General features: G+C 39.0%; 1 protein-coding gene across 1 annotated transcript in view; it reads right to left on the bottom strand.

The window, feature by feature from the left end:
* LOC117287960 overlaps positions 1-18,556 on the bottom strand; it is a 73,091-nt gene extending 54,535 nt beyond the window's left edge. The window contains exons 1-10 of the mRNA XM_033768623.1: positions 17,200-18,556; positions 10,188-10,218; positions 6,716-6,832; positions 5,309-5,438; positions 3,956-4,021; positions 3,515-3,580; positions 2,751-2,892; positions 2,374-2,428; positions 1,503-1,579; positions 125-198 (exon numbers count right to left, since the gene is read on the bottom strand). Coding sequence (XP_033624514.1) covers positions 125-198; positions 1,503-1,579; positions 2,374-2,428; positions 2,751-2,892; positions 3,515-3,580; positions 3,956-4,021; positions 5,309-5,438; positions 6,716-6,832; positions 10,188-10,218; positions 17,200-17,563 — 1,122 coding nt within the window. The 5' untranslated portion in view covers positions 17,564-18,556. The remainder of the gene's footprint in view (positions 1-124; positions 199-1,502; positions 1,580-2,373; positions 2,429-2,750; positions 2,893-3,514; positions 3,581-3,955; positions 4,022-5,308; positions 5,439-6,715; positions 6,833-10,187; positions 10,219-17,199) is intronic.
* Between the last annotated feature and the right edge of the window lie 5,468 nt (positions 18,557-24,024).

Here is a 24,024-nt window from a genome sequence, read left to right as displayed (position 1 = left end):
CTGCTGCTACATGATAAACAGATGGACAATTTCAAGGAAATTTAATTGATATGACTTCATGACACTTCCAAATGGGAAGCTGTATTACTGTTGTTGCGTGTTTTTTCCTCTCCAAATTACTTACAAAAAGTACAGTTCCGCCGCCACATGAACCAGGCACTGCATTCATGAAAAGTTTCTTCTTTGCAATCAAAAGACCTGACGAAAACAAAATGTTATAAAACAAATACCCGGTAATTGATTGAAAATAAAAATCTGCACACAGATCAGTTTGCACAACAATTGGTTTATGTTTAATTCAAAAAACTGAATGAACGCAAACAGGGCAGTGTTATCTTTTGTGAACCGAATTTGTTCCGAATCTCACTTGATCAAGCAGAACTTGTCCGTCTAATTTTAAAACTAACTCTTTTTGGAATTACCCTATATAGGACTTTTCCAGTATATATGTACTGTTACGAAAGTGTATAAAGGCCGCCAGGGCTATGTTTGGAATGATAACGATGTGTTTTATTTTACAATTAATCGGATGTTTTATGAAGTTATTTCGGAAAAGTTGATGTTTAGTGCACTGTTTTAAACAGTGAGAAAATAACTATTTCAGGTTGTTTTAAACTATAAACTCGCTGTAAAATAATACGTCAATATCGTGTTACACCACAGTTATCAAATTACAGATATCAGATGTTTGATTTCACGCACTGCTTGTTTTTTCATGAGGTCATAATGGGAACACATTCAAGCGTTAATGTCTTTATGGGTAGTCTAGACTTATTCAAAAGCACAGCATGGTGCCGAAAGATTAAGTAAATAAAAATATTTAGAAAAACCACAAAAAACACAAGATTTAAAGTCTACCAGTAACGAAACTAGGTTATAATAATAGGGGGTCACAATGGGGGGGGACCCTTTTTTCAGGAGAGGGCGTGTCACTTCTTGCCAATTAAAACGTAGTTTTTGTTTGAATGTTTGTTGAACAAGCCCATTTTATGTGCGTTTGTTATGTCAGAATTTTTAAAATTATTATATTGTCAACAACATTTCACAGAACCCGGGAGAGTACACATTGCTTACACACATCGGTTTATATTGGTAAAAACCAAAATGAATATACTTAAAATTTCAAAAGATAGGGGGGGGGGCAGTTGCAGTCACCCTAGGAAAACATGTCTCACATGTGGTTGCAGATTGGTCATCATCAGTCAAGATGTCAAGTCGTCTTGACTCGACCCCCATGCTAGCCCCCAGCAAATTGACAACTCGACACTCATTAACGGGTAGTCCTGTGCCTGGACAGGCTCGAGTGGTAATGGCTAGACGAAACGCAACACCAACCTTTCAAAGTTCTTATTTTAAGTCGTTCGTCTTAAAAACTTACTTTATACAAGGTGAAGCTTTGTCATTTGACAGAAAAAATTCTAAGTTTAGAAACTTCGTCTGCTGACTAGACTGAAATGGAGTTTAATTTCAAAATACAGAAAGAATTGAAAGGAAATAATTACCAGGAGTTCCGACACCACCGACGAACTTATGTGGAGACAAATATACGGCGTCTTTGCTGAGATCCAAGGCTTCCATTCTAGATGAAGGAAATATACAATATTTATTTGAAATGTGATATTCAGTACATCAAGTTATTTTAAGACCACAATATACTGGATTGTTAATAATTGATAGTGTGACATTTGCAATCATTATGATGTTTAATTGTGGAAGTTTAATAATTTGGGAGCTGCATTTTTCGGAAATAGTTTTGTGAAATATGGAATACAAGTTATACTTTTTACAATAAATTAAATATGGACTGTAATTTTGAAGTATTTATTCAAACAACTTATGCATAAAAATGAGCATTATCTTCTAGACCATTCGTACACGGCGACTTTGCCGGGACCGCTATTTTAGGATACCAACTGGTAAGCGTTTAATCTTCATATATAGTGATATTGACTCCCAAATTGCGCAACCAAGACTATAGACGGGTAGCACATGACGTCATTGACCACCATCTATAATGTAACATTATGGAAGATGCACGAGTGTACGCGCTGCGCACGCGTGCACGTTTCATCAAAGATGGCGGTCATCAATGCAAAGGGTCTATTGAGATGATGGCGTCCGGTGGGTCAAGTGGGAGTATCATCAATCAATTAGACAGTTTAATAGCCATAGGTAGTAAAACAAAAGGAATATTCATACGAAGGGCAATGGCTGGATTCATGGTTTCGGCTCTGTGGCTACGGCCGGATTACTGAAAGATATTTTATTCAACGTTATCAATGAAGGAAAAAGGACGTAGTCGTAGCCGTAGCCTCAACATTTCTAAACTTCCAACGTCATCGTAACTGCGCCCTCTATTGGCCTGAAACTTACCCGCCTTCCCCATCTTCCTCGACTGGTGGGTTCATGTCAATATTGAGGTACGGTCCTGCAAGCAAATAAAAATAAATGAACATAAAAAATAACCTCAACAAAATGGGTGAGAAACTTAAACTTATTTAATTAAACCTTACATTTTTACGATCATTACTGAGACATACAAAATTAGCAGTTGCAAATTGCTTACTATGGTATAATGGAATTTGGCATTACGTTTTGATGCTAGAGTCTTTCTAAAAAATCAATGTCTTTAAACAAATAAAAATAAATTACTGTTGGTAAACTAAACAACATATCTAAAGGTAGCGGCTAAAAGAAGGTAATAAATTGTTAAAAACTGATTTTTTTTTTGGTGATAAAAATTGTTTTACCTGCAGTGGCATAATCCCAGAATGCCAGAGCTCCATATTGATGCAACAGTCCAGAAACTGCTGCTGTATCAGTTACTATCCCAGTCACGTTAGACGCAGCTGAAAAACAGCCAATCAGAAACTTGGACTTACGTCGGTATTGCTGTAGGGAAGAGAAAGAAGCATGCTTATTGGTCGTGTGTGTTTAATTAGAGGCCGAGGACCAAACCAATAACGAACCTTGACTGACGACAGTACACTTTTCATTGGTCAGTTACATTAGCAACAGTTCAGAAACAACCAATGGGGCTTCTCGACATTCTTATGTATGTCTTAAACCGTATAAGGAATTTTCATCTGACCGTACTATTAGCTACAGACAAATAAAATTGAACGTTCAAAATAAAAATAAATAGGTTCACTAGACGATTGTATCATAAAAAAATCTTCAATTTTACAGTAACTTTTTAAATGAATACATATAAAGGATAAGAAAGAAAGACGATCAAGAAAACAGTAAAACAAAAAGGGAAAAATAAGAACAAGAACGACAACCCCTCATGACATAAATCTTGGGCAGTTTCTATATGACACAGCGATTACTTTCGATTGGTACATTTTGACCACGTTAAAATACTCGCTAAACCGAATAATCCTTCACCACCCCCCACCATGGACTGGAGACACAGACACCCCTAAGAGTATCAGTGCAAATCGATCTCTAAAATAATACCGGTTGCAAGTAAGCTGAGATTAGTCCTCGACTCCCAAATTATTGCTCTTACCTTCAACTTTTGTTGTAAAAGATTCAGATCGATTTGGCCTCGGTCTGCATCCCTTATTCGGATAACCTGAGAATACAAAGAAAAAGAACACATTGTACTATACAACGCATTTGGTTTATCAAGGACTGTCAACAACAGCCATTTTAAAACCCTGTTCCTGAAGCTGAGAAGTCTACCGAAAATCTATTCTGCAGCAGTAGAATTTTAAACGACACAAGTTCTCAAAGGAACATAGTTATTATCTAGCAAGTAGTCACACATCGTGTTTTTAAAACAACAACAAAAATCCGTTTTTGAGGCGTACATTTGTCCTTCCAAATAAGACGATTGTTTCTGTCAAAAATGATTGACTTGTAAAGGTGAAGGCATGAAACGTAGTTTTGTTTAAGAATTTGAGGTGGAATATTCCATCCGAAACATCAAAGCATAACTTGGTTTTACCTTTGCACCACTCTCCTTCCATGGCAAAATGTTAGAATGATGCTCATACGGACCAACAAAAACAACCTGCAGGAAAATCAAATATTTTCTGTGTCAGTTATAGCTCCTTTAACCATATCTTTACGACTGTTGTCACAAGTTAATGATCCCAAAACAGATGTTAAAGGTATAACACAAGATTGACAATGATAACAAAAACCTTTATTTTAATTGTAATAACTGAAACCAGAAGTCTCGAAATCAAATTCGTGGAAAATTACTTCTTTCTCGAAAACTACGTCACTTCATAGGGAGCCGTTTCTCACAATGTTTTATACCATCAACCTCTCCCCATTACTCATAATCAAGAAAGGTTTTATGATGATAATTTTTTTGAGTAATTACCAATAGTGTCCACTGGCTTTAAGCCAAATGTTCACAGGATTGTTGTTTCATGAGTATGGTTGATCACACAAAACATGATCACTGTCAGAAACACTGTATGAAACTAGTTTGTCATCTTTATAGCATTCTTGTAGCCTTCAAATTGCATTACAAACTTTAAATTAATCATGCACGTGTTTCATTCCTGACCCACATTAGATCCTCAGGGAGTAATTGTTGTAAACAACTCCTTATAAAAACAAACCAGACTGTCCACAGTTATTGCCATTACCAAAGAGGGCTGGCAACTTAAGAACTCATGGTTCAAAGGTCAACGCAGTTTCGCCAAATCAATCTATCGGTGAATACAAAGGGTAAACTGTACTTTGCAATGTGTCGAGGTTTCAAGGGACGGACATTTTTTGCTAGAGTTTCAGGTGGTAAAACTATCTTGTGTTTTATTTAATGTACAACCCGCGTGATTTGAATATTAAGTATCCACTATATGCAATTGCACACAAGAAACATGGCACATAAATGTAGGCTGCATTGAAGTTTAGGCTTTTATATCTGTGTAAATGCAGACAGTTTCAGTCGAGCAATTTACACAAACAAATATTCATGTTGGTAATTGGGGTTGTATTTAAAAATACATTTGGCAATGGCCGCCTTTCGAAAACACGGCTTGGGCTCAGTCAGTTATTTATAAAACGTGTGCGATATCCTTTTGGGACTTCAAACAGAAGGACAGAGCCCAAGCCGGTGCCCAAGCCTGAGCCAGAGCCTAAGCCAGAGCCAAAGCGATTCATATGACAGCCTTCTCTCTTACAAGCTCATGTCACCATTTTGTTTTTCGCCAATAAAAGCCACGTGGCCGGACAAAAGGTTTGAATAAATTGAGACTGGTGCCGCTCATATAACAAACCGGTATGTAAGAAAGCGAGAGTGTTCTACTAGGAACACGACAAACAAAAGTCTGGACTGAATTACCGTTTTCTTAGCTCGATCTCCCTTCAGTTCGAGAGCTGTAATGAGTTTATGTATAGCTCCTGTTGTTCCACTTCCAGTGAATATAACTACGTCATCATCGGTAGCATTAACACAGCGTTTAATCAGCTCCCTGAAACAACATCAACCATTCAGAATACAAAATGGTGGTTTTTACAAAGAGCGGGTGATTTATCATGGCTCTACTTACCGTAAAACGTTGTGCCTACTATGTGCTTACCGTAGCTACGGTCCATAGAACGATAAAACTAAGCCTTTTAAAGGTACAAAGTAAGCGCCTATCTGTTTATTTGTTTGTTGTGGTGTTTGCTTGCTTGTTTGTTGGAATGATTTTCCAGTCAAAGAAAGTTAGCAAACTCACACAAGAGGATATGAACGGTAAGCTGGCCACAACCAATCTTTCTCACACAGACATTGGTTTAACCTCTATGATTACGAATTGCACAAATCAAGAAATTGTGATTCAGCCACTATAGGCAACCATATTCTATAGTCATTGTGAAATCAGTGCTCAGCTTGGTAGAATTCGAACCCACAACCTTGTGATTGCAAGTCTAACCACTGAACCATGCGGTGACTCCTCTCCACCGTAAGTCGAGAGCACTAAAGTGTGTTTGATGTTTTTCCCGCCCTTTCTTGTCTTTCCACAGAGCAATCGGTCCTGTGTTATCGTTGCCAACATACGATAATGATTCACCCATAATATTCCCTTTGGCCCACCGGTGCAGAAATGATTGCATTATTTACTTTTAAAATAATAGTAAACATCAAGGTGTGCGAAAACATTTTTGAATACGCAAATCAGGGTAATATTATCGCACTAAACTATAATACAAACAACTCTGGTGCATTATAAAAATAACTCTTTGCAAAGAATGTCACCGGAGCAAGGTTATTTGCTGCATGAAATGTTTAATAAATTTATAAAATGAAGTGACACCAGAATGTGGCGTTGGTTTTTGCGAATTAAAGATGAGTATCACGTGATAGACATTTAAGTCTTGGGTGACGACGCTAGATGTTGTATTTGATGCCGGTAGATGGCGCAACTTCGACTGGATCGGAGGGACTGTGCAAGTTTACTATTCTCGTTTAAAACTAGGGGCCTTTTAGAAACCTCGGATTATGTTCCAGCTCCAGCTTGAGCTCTGCCATCTGTTTTAAAGCAGCGTACATTTTGTATGGTGTTTTTCAACATCAAACTAAGCCCGGAGCCTAGCTCAGCCGAGGTTTCGAAAAAAACCTCTCTTTAATTTTAAGAAAGGTGCTTGTTTGATACAGCTATCTGTTTTCCAGTAGCTTAATTCGTGTTGCGATATCGGCAATGCCAACGTCAACGAAGACTCTATATATATATATATAACTAATTAAATAATTCAAAAAGTGTACCTTGCTTCTTTGCGGAACTGCGTTGTCTGTCGTGACATAAGCCCAGTGGTCGTATGGGTGTTTGCATACAAAGGGTGAACGTGGTTTGTGATGTAATCTTCAATAAACTTCACTGGCCTAAAAAAGAGAGAACAAAATCAAATATTGAACCGGGTCAGCCAAGGGAAAAATGGATTTCGAAACTATCGCAGGCCTTCACGAAAGCAGCGAAGGCGATTGCCTCAACGCCCCCTATTCATTGCCTTGGTGCTCTTGCAAGAACCCATACAAATTACAATTTCTTCAATGGGTGCCCTTTACCAAGGAGAAAATGCCTTGGTGACCTTATTATGTTTTGATTTTTAGTGATGTTAAACAGACATAAAAAACTGAAGAGTGACACCATAATTGTATGGTCTAGAATACTTTATTAGTCGTTTAATAGTCGTTCAAATTGTCAGCCTAGCAAACCTGATGAGGCGCAGTTAAAGAAATTTACTATAAATATTACTATAATGGAGATAATCAAACGTCAGGCTAAACATAATATATGATTTGTAGAGTCACTGCAAATACATACATCAAGTTTAACATTGTGTGACTTTGTTATAGCAACACCATACTACTAAACACTGCCTCACAATATAAGTTTGTGAACTGAATAAGTCATTACAAATAGAGTTTGCTGTTGCAACCTGCTTAGGAACCAAAATGACAAATGGTAGAAATGCAACCGTTGTTTAATGGCGTGACATTTCGATCTTTCAAACTTTCATTTAGCCCATATGAAAACTTCTGCTATGATAACAGCGATTTTGTGCTTAGAGTTTGCTTTTTAGAGTTTGGCTCATGGTCGTTATATTGACTTTAGCTCAGCATTAGCAGATTACAGTCTACGGTGCTGACGTTTTGGGTTTGTTTAAACGATTATCATGAGCTGGTTTTGTCCACACGTTGTTGTAAAATCACTCCACACTCAACGTGCTTAGTTTTAAAGATTCGCTGTATAATTGTGAAGTGCTATTAATAAAAATCAATTCGAATAGGTTTCCTTCATACAGTAGGTTCTCGATTACCTGAATTGTGCTATATACAATACAATAATTAACGTAAAAGCACAGAACACAAATTACAAACATGAAATAGAAAAATAGAACAAGTATTAACTCAAAGAAGAATCCGAACACCTACAAATCACAAGCAGAGTAACAACCTCCCGTAACCCCCTACCCCCCCCCCCAAAAAAAACCTACCCGAAACAAAACAACAACAAAACCCCAACAAACAAACTCAAACAAATCAAACCATACATCCAACACCCAAACCATAGAGCAAGTATTCTTTATGCCCAGAACCCCAACAAACAAACAAACAAACAAACAAACAAAACAAAAGCTTACAATACCTACGACGTTTCCTTTGTTTCTCTTAATTGAAGGGCAATCTTTTTGTGAAAGCCCGAGGGAGAAACAAGTTGCGTTTCAATCTGAAATCCAAACTCCTTCTGACCCACTTTATCCATCGCTTGAGCTCTCAAGGAATGTGAAATATTTCAGCACATCTATAAATCCAACAATAAATCGGCAAACAGCCGTCGATTTCACCAAACTCTTCTAAACTTAAGATTAATCTTTGGACTTAGGACGAGTCCAAACCCTGCACTGCAACATGCAGACCTTAAGATTGTTCCTAAGTTAGGACGAGTAAATAAAAGCTCGGTTAGGCATTCATGCTGGGTTTTTTTCTCTCCAAAAGAAGACTGTTTCAAAAAGACTGGCATCGCAAAAGCCTCTCAAGAGGTCATCGTCAATCAAGACACATCCGTTGACTTGAATCATGTCTCGAATGCTCCCTGGTGGTCGATAAGACCTTAACTATACTACAATACCACAAATTTAACATATATTATACCACAATGCCATCTTCAACTTCCTCAGCGTTTATAAGAGGTAGATCCGAATAGATCTTACACCCCCCCCCCCCCTTCAACCCCCACCCAGGAACTACTTTATGCACTCAGTCAGGGTACTCAGTCAGGGTACTCCGTAAAGTTTTTAATACTTTTCACAGCAGACCTATCACAGGTGGTGACTGTTTTTGAAGTTTGCTGCAGGTATTGCATAATCTCCACCACTTAGTAGCCATCTAGACAATCTCAACCCACTTGTCATAGTTCTAGAAGATGGTTGAACCGTCTTGAACTGACTTCTATTTAATACAACAAAGATCAGTGCGAAATGCCTGCCATTAGAGGCGCTTGACGCGGGTACAATCCTTAAATTACGAGTCGCTACCTACAGACCACCTCAATGTAGGAGATGACAGTGAAGTGGAACCAAGAGGGTTCCGTTATCCATCCTCATCCTTTATTCCCTTCCCCCATGTTTAAGTCAAGTAGATCCAGCAACAATTAATGTTCTTTGTTGGTCAATTTGAAGTTAAACTGGTGCTCCTCAATGGCTGCACATTCCATTACAACCTAAACTCGAGGCTGAATGAAGGATAACTCCAAAGTTTCAACTGATCAGAATACAGCAGATAATGTCCATTGCAGGTGATAGTATTACGTAACCCTAACCCCCCCTCCCCCACCCCCTCATGTTCCCACAATGTCAATTTCCACCGTCTTGAAGATGTTTGCCCTGGGAATCAAACTAGTTGACCAACGCCAATGCAACAATCCCATGACGTCATCTAAACCACATGATTGCGATACCATTTTCAGCTATAGTTCACAAGTAAGTTATTGCTGACGTCACATGGTTTACTGACAGTGACGTAGCTGTAGTTACTTCAGCAGAGGGGCGTGGTTAATAATCTAGGAGGGGTAGCATTGATGCTCTACTGTAACTGTTCATCACAAGAGTTTTAATAATTGGCACACTACTGGTTGACTGCAATGGTGACGCATCTGAAACATGAACCCTAAATTGTTGAAGTTCTAAAAACATGTCCGGATGTTTGGTACCATATTTCAGTCAAGCGTCAAGCTACACAGTGATGAATTGCACCAAACTATTTAAATTGATGCTTCCATTTGTAGACACTTGAGTTTTGTCCCCAAAGTTGTTATGGCACATTGAAAAGTATTGCTTCATCCTACACTAAAGTATAGCAATAATTTAAATACAAAATATATACTACTTCTTCTTTCAACAAGTTTAAAACGGCAGAAAGACGCCTTTAGTTTATCCATGAATCCATCAATGATCTTACGGACACAGTGATTTACAATCATTCAGTTTATACTTTAGAAGGACTGTAACAACAACACAGTTCCAGAAATATGAAGAGAAGTTTCTCCCTCTTCAGTCCGGTGGCGCAAAATGCGCCGCGGTGGTCAAAACAAGTTTACGCCAACCATCTTGATCTGCTGCCATACGCTGTCCAGTCCAATTCTTTATGTCGGTCATCCAAGATGTTGCTGGACGATCTCTCCTTTTTAAAAAGTTGCAGTTATTATTTAATTTAAGGGGTCCGTAGAGGAACTTACCTTCCTGAGGCGGTGTAATCACAGTAAACCACTGAAATAGAGAGAGAAAAAGACATTTATTTGGTTGTTACATCAGTAGAAACTAAAGTTGTAGAAATCGTCTAAATATTACCGGGAGTTTACCAACGTCATATTCATATAGGATATATGACTAAAAGGCATTGGGCAGGCGTAGCTAGGGTGTCTGATGCCCGTGGTTAAGGTAAGATGACGGTGCACTTTCACCCACTTTGTATTTGAAACTCTCAGCAAGTCTTACCAACACCCACCGCTTTCAAATAATGTTTGTTTTTTAATAACTTGAAAAATTACATCGGTCGGTTTAACCATGGAGGTAGATGCATGGTTTAACGGCCAATGGGCTCACACGCATCACATGTCCTCCCCACCCCCATAAGCCACGGTGTATTACAGGACGTGTTCACCCATGTGTTCCTCTTCATTGCATTTATTCTATTATTTAGGTCTGATAACAGACCGAAGTTGTTCCTATATTTTTAGCGAGCTTTCTTAAACAAGGAGACTGCGGTCACACCAATACGACATTCATTCAAATTACATCATATGAGGAAATTATATTGGAAAGACAAATGAACGCTCATAATTGAATGAACTTAATGAAAATGCTATCTATTGACAAATGTGATAGTTGAAAAGTTGGTTAATTTGTCACTTTATTTTTTACTTGTAAACAATATGTTTTTATTCCAACTATAGTGTAACCATGGTCAGGTAGCAAAAACCCTTTCCCCCTCTTTCCCCCAAAGTGTGATTGAGAAAAATACACAAATGAACGATTCCATAGCCCCTCCCCATTATGTCTTTGCCAACCCTCCCCCCACCCCAAGAAAAGTTGTATCGGCACATTATTCATGGAGGTGTTGAAATAAAACTCAAACCCCAAGTAAAGCCAAATCTGCCTAAAATAATGATACCACTTAATATTGCTTCAACAGACTGCCATAAAACTCATCTCTCATCGGATATTCAAATATGACCCACTCAACAATGTCTCTTGACACTATGGAAAATATAGACTTCTGTTCACACCTGCGTAAATTAAAGTAAATACAGGCGGCATAAGGCCAGCCGAGTCTACGCTCAATGGGCCATTGCAAAAGTTGGCTTCAAAACCGTCCCCCGCAAAATCCCAGACGCTAAGTTCACTGCAAAAAGGCGCACAAATTAACCCCCACGATGCAACACAACATTTGCCTTAGCATGTCCCCCTTTTGAATTTCACCACCTTGCCGTATCTAGGTTAGAATTTTTTTCTTTTTTAAATAAATAGATTTTTCTTGTCAGTATCACGCAATTATGTGTGGTAATGCACATCTTACATTTAAAACATCTTTATATGGGTGTGAACTTCTTTTCACAATACAAATTTTGTTTGATCAACAACTAAACCCCTTTCCCCTCGCGTTTTCTGAATGTAGAGGTGCGACCAAAGATCTGCACCGTCATGATTGCAATCGTGATGTCAACTTATTTGTATGAATTGTTAACGGCAAAGGGTAGGGTCTAGGTCTGCCGTATCTTGTTCAAGGAAGACTTTGTCAATTTTTTTCTCCTTGGGATCAATGAGAAGTTTATTTTAAAGCGATAAGACTCTATATTTGGTAATCACTCTTAAAAATCATTGGCAATAAAAGCTTATTTAGAAGTAGGCATAGAGCAGTTTTCGATAGTATAAAGCTTGAGAGTAATTTCACTTCGAAGTATTACATGTGCTTATGGAAACATTAATAAGTTTTTTAAGGCCCCCAAATTTGTGTGTATTCCCATTGCAGATTATTCTTCCTGCTCCGGATTTTCGACAATTTCTCAAAAACGTTACCAACTTTTGAGATGAAATTTTCTCAGGTTAGTTGTTTTTGTAATATCTAACATTTTTATAGGATTAAACAATCGAACGGCCCAAAAACCAAAGGGGTGTTTGTGCCCTTTTATAATCCATCCATGATTTGAAACAATCTCCCAACTGCCATTAGGGAATCTAATACTCTATCTACTTTTCGTAAAGTCCTTAAGACTCACCTTTATCCAGGTTAATTTCTTTCTAGTGCGCTATGATCTTGATGGAATAGCGCTTAATAAATTTTAATTGTTATGTTATGTTACAATAACAGCCTCTTTTCACTCGGATAATAGTTTATTGACACTTTATTTGAGCAGGCAAGGATAACAAGATGGTACAAAGTATCCCAACAACATGAAACTTTGTAAAAGATAGTCATCACCACTTTTTTGGACGACACTTTGCTTTCCTCGATAAACCTATAGTGTAAATCAAGTTCAATACACGAACGTTCATAGGCCCATGTAGCTAAACTTGACACTTTCGACCACAACTTTTCCTGGTTAACCAGTTTCCTATATTCCTGGTACAAACTATTGTACGTGAGGCCCCTGTCTTGGCGTTGGAAAGTGTAGAATAGAACTGACAGTGACAGCGAATTAGAGGTTAAAACTTACAACATGCCAATCCGGTACGTCATCGTGTAAGGTCAAGGGTCATTAGTTCCAAGGCTGTGGGCAAATCTTTACTTATTCGTCATGTACGAACCATTGGAATAAGACATTGGTATTGGAACGTCAACAGCTGTGCCCAAAAGCTATATCGACCAAATTCAAGTTCACGGCTCTGCTTAGTGCGGAATTCTGCGCTTATACTACGGCCTAGTGTGCTTTACATGGCACCGTAAGCGCAGAATTTCACGGTAGGCACGGAACCATGAAATTTAGCCCTTGAGCTTAAATCCCTCGTTAGTAGGCCAATCACTTCTCAGGTTTGTTTTAGCCTACATACCATATCCTGTGTGATTGTGCTTCCTTGAAGTTCGACAATGGTAGTACATTTGCAGTTTTAGCTAAAGACCAGAATTTTTAGGACCTATATAACCCAACATATACATTCTATACAACAAATAACAAACCTGTGGAAGTTGAAGACCAGTTAATGAGTCACCAACAAATAACAACCTGTGAAAGTTTAAACACAGTTAATGAGTCACCAGAAGAAGTGAAAAATACCTCAATGACTCATTGTTTTCAAAAACCGGTTTTTAAGTCTAGCGAGATCAAGACTTATTGTTGTTTACTCGTTTCTCAATAGCCTGCAGAAATACCACAACGGGTAGGTTTCCACCATGACCGTTTCTAAAGTTCACCGTCACCAGTCCTCCAGAGAAATATTTCTGTCAGAAGGAATAGCAGAGAGAATATAAAGACACAAGAAATTCCGATTATAGCGATTGAAAATATAATTCAATCGCTATTATCGGAATGTTTGGCTTATTTATATTATAAATAAGCTCGAAACAATGTCAATTTGTTTTCACAATTTGATAAACAACTTGTTTCTGGGTTTGTAATTGGGCGGTACTTTTATTGATGTTTGAATTTAACCTTTCAGATACCTTTAAGGTATACTTATGATAATTGTCAACGACCAGTACCCTCACTTGGTGTATCCCAAAATATGCATAAAATAAAAAAAATCGTGACAATTTTGGTTCAACTGATCTCAACACTGCAACAAAATAATGAACGGAAGAAAAACCTTGTTGGTAGAACTGTGTGCTTTCAGATGCCAAAGAAAAGCTTCATGCCTGAAACCTTTTTAAATTCAAATTTTGAGATGAAAAATAACCTCGTTCTCTAAAACAACATTACTTCAAAGTCGTTCCTAACACGGTTTTATAATAATCAATAATCAGTGCTCTTTTGCAAGTAACTTTTTTATGATCATTAATCTTCAGAGTAATTACCAAAGTACACACTGCCTTTAAACATTATTTCCTACCTCCATGGTTTAGTACAATATGCTAATGAGTCACTGTTGATCAACATTTGTGAATAATTTCCCGTCGACTAGTCTCTCTTTCCATTCTCTGTGTGGCTCAAGTAAACTGTCAAAACATGGAGCTATGCCCCATGGTCGAAATGAGTTTGAAAAGAATGAAAGTTCATTAGAGCAGCGCACGGAGGATTGGGGCGTGGTGATGCAGGGGTGGGGGAGGGCTGTTGAGTTTGGATGGCGGTGATTCAAGTTAGTGTTTGCCCTTAACTTCAGTGATTAGCCAGCAGGCAGTTAGCTTCTTATTTCACTGGTCCATCAGATTTTTCCATGGGATCATATTTCAAGAAATAGGGATATGTTCAACACTGAACTTAGCTGGACTAGTTGGATGTTTTTTGACTGGTTCTTTGGTGTTCCAACTGACATTATTGGGTCAGCGGGCTATGCAGTGTTTATGGAGAATATATGATCATAAGAACGGGTTATGTGGGCTAGCTTTACCTCACTTATAATGTCAGTATGTCGTACAAGAAACACTGACATGGGACATGGGGTTCCCCTCATGGCTCATATTGCCATGTTTTTGCTAACTGAAGGAAGTTATTTTTGTTGCGTACTTTCTGGCTACGCGCGTTTTCAACAATGTAAAAGTAATGTAGGCCTTCATAAATGTACATCGTTTCAGTGACTGGCCGATTGGCTAGATTAAGCCCTGGGCTTCAACCACTGAACCAACACCCGGTAATGTCAAGGCAAAGCAAGATTACGTTCATTCCGGTAGACCGAGGTATAGAACCGGCTCTGCAAAGCTTAAGTACATTATAAGGTCAGATCGGTACAAGGATATCGGTATGGAATTGCACGGTGAGTGCCTAGCTCTATGGTGAGTGTAGGCATACATTCAATTCCAATTAACTTGACCGACCATGTCCCCTTGGTACACGCCAAGTCCACAACCATAATTGTGACTGGTCAAGGGCATGGACAAAGAATGTTATCTTGAATTGATTACCAATGCCGAGTCTTTTACTTAGTTTGTTTCTTTAATTTCCTCAATGCTTAGATCAAAAGCCTCGTTTACCAGCGGCTTTGTAGGTTTAATACACACCTGTGCTTGGACACCCCTATGTTCCGACTTACTATACGACGCACCTAGTGTATTTTCCTATCCCTAACCATAATCTTACCATCATAAACCCTACTACCAAGTAAACTACGATTTTTTTTTTCGGAGGGGTGTCGGAACATAATAATATAGGGGTGTCGGAATATAAAACAATCACCATTATGAGAGGTCCAACAACTGGATATTAACGAAATTAATGTTTCGACACAATTTCAAAATAGTTTTTTCTTCTAGTACACCCTAGAACTGAGGGTCTGTGAACCTTGATGTAATCAACACGTTTGTCGTCTGTGCGGCACCTAAATGTTTAAGTTGATTCGGGTACCATTGACTTCCGTTGTTGTAAAAAACTAAAAGGTCTATACCACTGGGCTGAGTGGTCAATGTCGTTTCACATTTATTTAATATCGGTATAATCTTCTTCGTCAAGAAGATTCTGCTTTTATACAAGATGTTCGTGAAGATCAAGCGAGGATGATGGAGGCGACGAGTATTAATTTTAGGAGTTGTATAATTGGTTTTAAGACTCTCTATATAAAATCAAAAACTCTCGGGGAAAAAAATCACCACTAAGAAGTAAAAGCTCGCTTAATTTTAAAGCTCAACAAAAGTATTTAGTCTGAATGCAGAAACTAGGTTTGGAAGAAATATGGATCCATGGAACAAGAAGTTTGGTGAAATCATTGGCCATTAATTAAAAAAACACTGTCAAATTCCCCTAATGAAAGAAACATGCGATGTTTGACCTTTTGTGTGTTTTTTTTTTATGGTTTGAAATAAAGGAGGCGGAAAGAACAAAACAAACAAATCAGTGAAAAACTTACAACTTTTAAAACTTTTTTAAAATGTATGTTAGGCCTAAATACATTTTTGTCGCACCCTGCAAGCTTGGAAGCCAAATTTGACTAAATTTTTTACTCAAACTAAGTTTTCCTTTAAATTTAATAAAAAATAAAAAATAAAAAAAGTCATGCATTTCAAGTTTTATTTACAATTTCTTTTTGACTATTATAACAAAAACTCAGCCAAATTAATATTTCACGCTTTTCCAGACTGGCGCCAAAAAATACAATAAGATCAATTCCTGCGGAGACAGTTTTTCAAGGTGGGTAACAGTGCATCAGTCGATGCAAATACAACTCCAGTTTGAATCCAAGAACATCCAGACTACATTGTGCTCCAAATGTGTCTTATGAAAGTGTATGTATCCAGCTTGGGCTGTATAGGCTGTTTAGAGTCAAGCATTAAGAACACATTTTCATTTTGTAGTGTGCTCCAAAACCAGCAGAAAAAGAGATACTGGTTTTTAAAAGTGTTTTATCCTAGCGTGGGCTGTATAAAGTCACGCATCAAAAACGTGTCACGTTGTAGTGATTGTATAAGATTTAATACGAAAATGTTCCCTGATCCTGACTATGCAATAAAGGATGACAAATCTGGTTGGGAAGTTATTCCAGGCCGAGTGTCAGTCATCTTAGTGGACATAACAATCAGAGTTTGGAATATGATGTAAAGGGCTAGCGGTTCAGTGTTGACGACCAACTCAAACGCAAAAAGGGCAGGCACCCGGGAACGAAAAGTTTTGCAACAGCCGTAATTGTATTTTACAAGGTTTGGCGCGAATTGAACATAAGCAATACAAGTTATACAATTAAGTTACATCATTCTACAAGATAATGCTGGAAAAAAATGTTCCATTTGAGACGAGTGAAAAAAAAATCAATCAATAGAACCCTTTTTATAAAAAATCAACAATAACTAAAAAAAAAAGGGGGATTCGAACCACCTCATGCTAGCTCTGGAATTGCACAAGTCGTGGGTTCGAGTCCCACCAGAGTAATGACTGTGATTGTTTTCCACAGAGGTCAGGAATGTACTGAGTATACAGTGCTGATACACATCGGCGTATATCTTGTCCCCGATACATATTTTTAGTTATCAATAATGAAAATCTATCAACAGAACCTGTTGTTAAACGACGACTGATATTTAAAAACAAACAAAAAAACACATATATTTTGTAAAATGATATTAAACAATGAAATTATGAAAGTCATATTTTAATTAATAAAATAAATTACCTTGCTTCTCTCCGAATGGTCCTGGGAAACAGGTATCTTTACCCACGATGTTCTCCTCCACGTAGCGTAGGATTTGATGTCGCTCATCCTCCTCATCTTTCTTATCTCCATCTCCAGCGACAGTAACTCCTGATAAGTTAGTGATAGTAATCATTGGTCGGTCATCCAGCTCAAAGCGACACTCCTTCGGTGAAACAGGCGGTGAGAAATGAACAGCACCTTGGCTTCCAGGCTCAAGCTCAAACCGACATTGCTTGGGAGAAACTGGGGTGACTGGGGAACCACTGTTGTCTGGCTCACTGCTGCATTCCACGGTAGGCACTTCTGGTGTTGCTGAGGCACCCTTGTCAACTGTCGTAGCCATTGGGTTTGCTTGACTTTAAACGTGATGAAAAACTCGACTCGGTGAGTGGTGTCGGTGATTTGAGCTATTGTTTTCCAGGAGAACTCAGTATGGAAGATCGTTGGTTGGCTGGTACGTGGTAGAGTAGTGTAGGCCTACTGGTCAGTGCTTAACGGGACCCCACTTACCCAACTTTACTCCCTACATGAAGGTTGGACCTAAACACATGCAATAGTCCTCGATTCGTAGTGGTGCTTCAAAACACTATTGTCAGTACACAACGGAGTACCCTCTTGATAACAAACGACTATACGTATTCACAGATTAGACGTGATTTGTTAACTGGTTTATAGTCAAGTGATTGCCGTGGTATGTTGGCCACCAGCACTACCGCTCTGGCTGTATACTTGAATGAACGGGACGAACAGGGTATGCTGACGGTGTTGCTCTGTTGGCCTTCACGCTGTAAAGCTGGTTCCCTTTATGGGCTTTGGGTTTAACCACAGGTGGAACTTGCCTTCTGGTATGTTTGATGTTGTGATAGACGGATTACATGCAGTTTGTTTATGTGGTAATGTTTTTATAGTTATCACAGTTGTGTGTTGATACTAGACGGTGGTGAGGAATTGTTCTCTGAACACGATGACGCTATCACAATGCTGATCCATGACCCACTGGCCACTCTTCAAATTCCTTTCTTCAATCATGGAGTATGAATAAACTTCGATGAATCAAGTGAGAGTTCAATTTTGTTTTATTGCTGGTGTGAAAAAAAAAACTTTCCAACCGAATGAGTCCGTGGGTGTATCTGGTCATCTACATCCATGGTCTGCTACACATTGTACCCATATTTGTACCTATTGGCACAGAAAACTTTCCGCAAACTATTGTGCCCCAAAGATTTATAATAAATATGGAAAAGATCGAAGTTAGTATATGTTCATGTTCCTATCATGAGGGTAGAAATGTTCCTACCAATTACTACTTTTGATGTTGATTTTATATCAGAGTAGAATGAGGATTATGAATTCAACAACGGAAGGTGTTCTTAATCTGTAAGGCCAAGGTAAAGTCACGACCGGGCGGCGGGGTCTCTTGTAGTGGTCAACACACCCTGAAGGGGGCACTAAGCGCCCCATGACCGACTCCATGTGTTTTAAAGCAGGCTTCAGAAACACCACGTTGGGGTGGGGCAGGGGATTTTGTCTGAAGTTTGCGAAATTTCTCAAACAACTTTTGATAATACTCTGGACCTTTTTTTCAAACACAAGGTTGACGAGATAACTCTTAGATTAGCGTGTAGAGAAAACATATTACTCGGCTGAAAATACCCTTTCAATTTACACTTTTTTCAAAACTAAAAACGCTGTAGTCCTACTCAACATAATGGACTCAACACAATTTTCTTTTACGAATGATTTTTTTGTGTTAATATTGTCCTTTATATTCATAGTCTCATAGTTTGATAGGGATAAGCCTCTTTTAAAACAAATAGTGTGGTGAAGTGATAATCATGGTCGCCTCCTGTCTTTTGATGTGGTTGGTGTAGTGGAACTTGAGTGCAGCTGGTTTGCCATATTAACACTCAAAAATCAATTAACCAAAACAACCCTTATTGACCAAAATAACAAAAGCTTACCGATGCGTAATGGATCGAGTTACGATCTTGGACAATACAATAACTATATCTAGCGGAGGCCGTCCAGGGAAAGGACAAAGTATTTTTTTAACTGTCGTAAAAAAAATGCGCACTCCCAGACCTTGCTTAATATTTAAAAGAGACGGCAAAATTGAAAGCAACAAGAAAAAGCAGCGGTGCTTGGGGGGGGGGGGGGGGTTAGGGGGCAAGTTGTTTGTCCCCTGCCCCTTGATTAATGCCCTCACTTTCCCAGTCAATTAGCTAGTTCCCTGATGGCCAGAATTAAATTGAACCCCAAACCACATTAATGTAATTATGATCACGTTCCTCCAGCTCAAGAGAAACCTTGCTGTAAATATGTCATTGGATGGTCAGTCAATGTTTTTTGAGCAGGACAAAATGGCATTCTCCCCAAAGAAATTTAAGCTTGACCTCAACACCTAGACCATGCCTAGACTGACAGGCCTGAAGTCGATTTCACCAAGATAGTCCGATTTAGGAACAGTCCTATTTGACGCAGTCCTATAAAAGCACTGGACAACACTATCGGTTATTACTATAAACAAAAAATTTGCTTACAAACTTACTCGGTAATGATCAATGTAGAGCTGTTATAAAACTTTGTGAGAAAGAAGTAATTTTTCACTAAAATATTTGAATATAATTCCAGACCTCAGCTGAGGTCTCGAATTCACGCATCTGAAAGCACATAGCTTGTGCAACAAGGGTGTTTTTTTTCATCCATGATTCTCTCGCAACTTCGATGACCAACCGAGTTCAAGTTTTCACATGTATGGTATTTTATGCATGTTGAAATACACCAAGTGAGAAGACTGGTCTCTGACATTAACCAAAGGTTCCCAGTGCCTTTAAGGCTAGTCCTAAGTTAGGACGAGTAACTTGTCCGAACTGGATATAAGTTTAGTTTTAACTCTTTGTGAAACCCATCCCTGGTATCACTGTACAAGAGATATTCTAATCTTTGTACAATAGGGACACAAATATTGTCTGCTCATGGAGGCTAGGCTGGGTTTGGGGGCTGTTTTTGGAACCTGGTTTTGGAGTTGGCCATTGAAGTTGGGCATGGATGAGTAAAGTGAAAGGACAATCTAACTACAAAGTTGACTTATACAAAGCGAGCCAGGTTAATAGTATTTACACATTCATATTTCAACCTTGAGCTCTACATCTCTATCCACTACGGATGCAAATGTGTCCGAGCGGACACAATTGCATTGTGCAGCAAAATGTGACCGGGCGGACACAATTGCATTATGCAGCAGCGTCCGGGTGGACCCGATTGCATATGCAAAACCGTCCGGCAGACATTATTGCATATGCAATAATGTTCTCCGGATAGTATTGCATAGAGGACATAAACTGCATGCGACACCGGACTGTGTGTACGGTAGTGAAAATACCCTTTCAAGGGTTATGACTTAGGAAGTCCACGGAGATGACCCTGGGTTGGAGGGTGATGACTTTGAGTGTTGCTTTGTGTGTATTTTAAATCATTTCTAAAAGTCGAATAAATCAACGGTACGATTATAACAAACACTGACAATCAGTTTATATTCTTTCGGAGTCTGTTTGTGATTTGAATTTTGAGTTGAATTGAGCGAGGTTACCTACATCAATAGAGACATTTTGAAAGGCAATTCAGAAATTGTCATCCAAGTTTGTATCTGAAGAAAAGACAAATCTTTAAGATGTAAACATCTCATAAAGACGTTTGTCTATATGACTGTAATAAGATGTGGTCGTTTTTGTTTATTTTATTATAGCAGTCTATCATTACAATAAAAATACATCACACATTTATTTCAATGCCTTGAAATTTGTAAAACAAAGAACACTCAGTTAGAGGGTTTTGAAACTTTGCTCGACAGGAAAAAAAACAAGACTCTTTGGCAACACCAACTACCAAGTATCTCTCTCATCATAGGGCCCAATTTCATAGCGCTGCTTAGCGGCAGATTTGTGCTTACTGTGCGATTTCCATTTCATAGCGCTGCTAACCGTAAGCACACGAAGAGGCGTGCTTACCTTCCGGTGCTTACTGCACGAGACGGAATGATGTCACAATGCAAATCCATGGAAAACGCGCAATATGGCCGCCCAAGTTTTCTGCTAACCTGTGAAATATGCTTGCCCCTCAGCAAATTGTTCTGCTAGAGTAAGCACGAAAATTTGCTTATCGTTAAACAGCGCCATGAACTTGGGCCATGTTGTGGTGGTTCTGTCTCTTAAAGTTTGCGGCAACATCAATACTAAAGATATCGGATATAGTTGTGGTGGTTTTTTTAACTCTTTGAAACGAAATCCATGGTTTAACCACGACGTTTCAACCAGTGTTTTTATCAATATTGTGCCATAGTGTGGTGCTTTCCTTAGCATTTAAAGCATTGTTTCTATCAGTTTCTCATAAACTAAGGACAGATCCTCCAATATTTCAGGCGAGGTTTACACACCCTTTGACGTTTTTTGGAAAAGCCGTCCACCGCATGACTGCAATAATATTTGACCCTTTTGATTGGCAGCCAACCCAAGGGATGTCTGGAGTGCGGTACTTGACTGAATTATTGCGGGTACACATATAAGCCCACAGGTCAAGGGGCCAAGACACTTCACACACCCTTCTGTCTTTACTCTATGCTTCTCTCTAGCTATATCACCCTAGAACTCCAAGACGCGTTTACACTGGATCCAGAAAGGTGGAGGGCTAACTGGGATTTTAAATATTTAATCGCCCGTTTAAATTTCTGGAGTATAAATCCAACAAAGGTTTTGAGAACACGGTACACTTATGTCATTGGATGAGTAAACAAAAGCAGGAGTTTGTACATGATAACGGTTATGTCGATCTTTTAATATAAACCCTTGCCCAATAGTGCTGGTTTTTCCCCAGTTTAAAAGTTTTCCTCCCACATATAGAAAACTTAATGTTAATACTCAGTTATTGCGCTGTGGCATTCGCATTCTCAACACGTTGTGTTTTAGTTTGTATGCATTTATGCGTATCGTTAATGGTTGGACTATAATCTTGAACAAATTTAAACATATGGATGGGATGTTTCTTTATTGTCATGTTTTAGCTAATACAACAGCTGTTTAGAATAATGTTGAACATCACAGACAATAAAAAGCTATAAACTTAATTATCTTCATCCATTACCCACTCAAGGGTGTTGCCAGCACATTTAATCCAATATTGCTTATAAGTTGGCTTTTTGATTCCGGCTGCTTTTAAATTTTCTAAACTTAATAATGATAACACAATGTGTAACATAGGCAACACAAATGTAAACAAATAACTATAATAGAAATGCAATACATAAATTACTCTTACTTCCAGAAAGATTGTCTATTTTAAAGATTATTTAATTTAGGGGCCACCATGACTTTTACAAATTAGGGATTGACCCCTTAGTGTTTTTTTCAAAACCAAAGGTGCAGACCTTTGCCTTAGGTTCCGTCTTCGATTTCGAAACCGTTTGATTTTGACCATTGCAGACCACTTTTCGAAAAGACAAAGTTTGCAAGGACAATCTTGAAACTACAGGGGTCCTTTCAGAGTTTGTGTTTGGGTTTTGAGTTTACTTCAAATAATTTGATTCCAGATTTCAACTCGACAGTGATAATTTCCCCCAACGAAAAGTTTGGGTAGGCCTATTCGGTCAGACTATGGGGTAGATTTGAAGGGTTTGATGGGTGGAATGGGGGTTGGGTACTTGTGGGGTGGATTGGGTATGGGCATGGAGGTATTTCTACCTCCATGGTGTGGGGTACTTGAGAGCACAAAGAAGGACAATCTGTTTCCCTTCCCCCAAATTTTGAGAGTGAGTATAGTAACAAGCGAAATAATAGAGTAGAATTCAAGTGCTCCCAGTGTGGTCAATTTAGGGTCAGACCACGGGGTAGATTGGGGGTGAGGTACTTGAGAGCATCAAGGTCCTTCTTCCCTCAATCTTCCTTTTTTTTGAGAGTGAGTATTATAAGACTCGCAATAATATAATAGAATTCAAGTGCTTCCAGTGTGGTCAGTTTAGGGTCGGACCATGGGGTAGATTGGGGGTGAGGTACTTGAGAACATCAAGGTCCTTTTTCCCTCAATCTTCCTTTTTTGAGAGTGAGTAATATAAGATTCGCAATAATAGAATAGAATGCAAGTGCTTCCAGTGTGGTCAATTTAGGGTCAGACCATGGGGAAGATTGGGGTGAGGTACTTGAGAGCATTTTCCTTCCTTCTTCCTCTATTTCGAGACTGAGTATTGTAAGATTCGAAATAATAGAATAGAAATCAAGTGCTTCCATGGGGTCCGTTTACAATACAATACAATCCCCAAAAGGGTCAGATCCATGGGGTAGATTCGAATGGGTGGGAAGGGGCTGGGGACTTGTGGCTGATATTAATAACAATCAAAGCACTGGAGTAATAATAGAATCAACAACTTAATTATATTCTCAAGGTACTGGGTAGCCCAGGTTGGACGTCCTACCAGGGCTAGGTACTGGGTAGCCCAGGTTGGACGTCCTACCAGGGCTAGGTACTGGGTATCCCAGGTTGGACGTCCTACCAGGGCTAGGTACTGGGTAGCCCAGGTTGGACGTCCTATCAGGGCTAGGTACTGGGTAGCCCAGGTTGGACGTCCTACCAGGGCTAGGTACTGGGTAGCCCAGGTTGGCATCCTACCAGGGCTAGGTACTGGGTAGCCCAGGTTGGACGTCCTACCAGGGCTAGGTACTGGGTAGCCCAGGTTGGACGTCCTACCAGGGCTAGGTACTGGGTAGCCCAGGTTGGACGTCCTACCAGGGCTAGGTACTGGGTAGCCCAGGTTGGACG

The sequence above is a fragment of the Asterias rubens genome, chromosome 3, assembly GCF_902459465.1.
Source record: "Asterias rubens chromosome 3, eAstRub1.3, whole genome shotgun sequence".
Classification (NCBI taxonomy): Eukaryota; Metazoa; Echinodermata; class Asteroidea; order Forcipulatida; family Asteriidae; genus Asterias; species Asterias rubens.
The sequence above is the reverse complement of the archived record's forward strand: the minus strand, read 5'-3'. Positions and strand labels throughout refer to the sequence as shown.